This window comes from Brassica oleracea, chromosome C2, assembly GCF_000695525.1.
Source record: "Brassica oleracea var. oleracea cultivar TO1000 chromosome C2, BOL, whole genome shotgun sequence".
Classification (NCBI taxonomy): domain Eukaryota; kingdom Viridiplantae; phylum Streptophyta; class Magnoliopsida; order Brassicales; family Brassicaceae; genus Brassica; species Brassica oleracea.
In genome coordinates this window covers 13322873-13324070 of record NC_027749.1, presented here as the reverse complement: position 1 = coordinate 13324070, position 1198 = coordinate 13322873, and the positions used below count along the sequence as shown (strand labels likewise).

Sequence of the window (1198 nt, the reverse complement as noted above, 5' to 3'; positions counted from 1 at the left end):
TTACGTCCACTCGGTTTGGTTCGCAGGGCATGGAACATTTCTTGTGCAATCATGATATTATCTGATATCTGTCTCCCCGCAACAAAGGCTGACTGGGTTTCAGATATCAACCCGGGTAATACTTTCTTTAGTCTCTGGCATAAGACCTTAGAGACGATCTTATAGCTGACATTACACAAACTTATGGGTCTGAATTGAGCCATATCATTAGGCTTTGTTATCTTTGGTATAAGACAAATATTTGTATCATTCAACCCATTAGCGATATACCCTTCAGTGAGGAATTTATTAACCATAAGAGTCAAATCCTCCTTGACTATATCCCAGAACTTCTGATAAAAAAGTGCTGTCATCCCATCTGGTCCGGGTGCCTTGTCTGGATACATGGCAAACAGAGCTAGCTTGACTTCCCATTCGGAAACGGGAGCCGTGAGGCTGTCATTCATATCACCTGTGATCGTCGTGGGAACTTCTGATAGCGCCTCTTCAATATCTTCTATAGCCATCTTCTATCGAATTTAAATTTTTTTGACCTCCTCGTTGGCTTATTGAGTATATCAGCGAGAATCGGACGATGATCCGACCCCCATAACCTCATATACTTAACATTAGAATGTGGGAACGTCTCATGCCAATCAGCATTACCTACTGCTCTGTCTAGGCGACATCGAACAGTGACATGTCCTGCTCTCTTCCCTACCCATGAAAGCATGTCTCCCGTAAAAGGAAGTTCTAGCATCCCACAATCTGTAAGCATTTGTTTAAAGGGTAGAAACGAGCTATCAGGTCGCTGTCTCCCTCCTTCCTTTTCATTATGACCTGTAATCTCATTGAAGTCACCTATCATGAACCAAGGCCCATTTCTAGTTGTGGAGAAACGCGTAAGACGTTCCCAAACTTGATCTCGTCGTTCCAAAACAGGGTCTCCATAAACAAACGTCATGAAAACTTTTATTCCATCAATGACTGCCTCAATGTCAATCATTCTGTTATTCGAAAATAAAATATCATCCAAAAAAAATAAAGCTAAACCTCCGCTGAGTCCAAGTGGATCAACGGTAAACAACTGATCAAATCCTAGATCAGCCTGAATGTTTTGCAACATCTGCCTCCTATTCTTCGTCTCAGTAAGGAACACAAGTCCTGGGCGATGCTTCTGACACATCTCCTTTAGGCGTCGAACTGTGAGGTCGTTCCC

General features: G+C 42.7%; 1 protein-coding gene across 1 annotated transcript in view; it reads right to left on the bottom strand.

Moving 5' to 3' along the window:
• Positions 1 to 641: 641 nt before the first annotated feature.
• Positions 642 to 1198, bottom strand: part of LOC106323491 — a 2361-nt gene continuing 1804 nt past the window's right edge. The window contains exon 2 of the mRNA XM_013761604.1: positions 642 to 747. Coding sequence (XP_013617058.1) covers positions 642 to 747 — 106 coding nt within the window. The remainder of the gene's footprint in view (positions 748 to 1198) is intronic.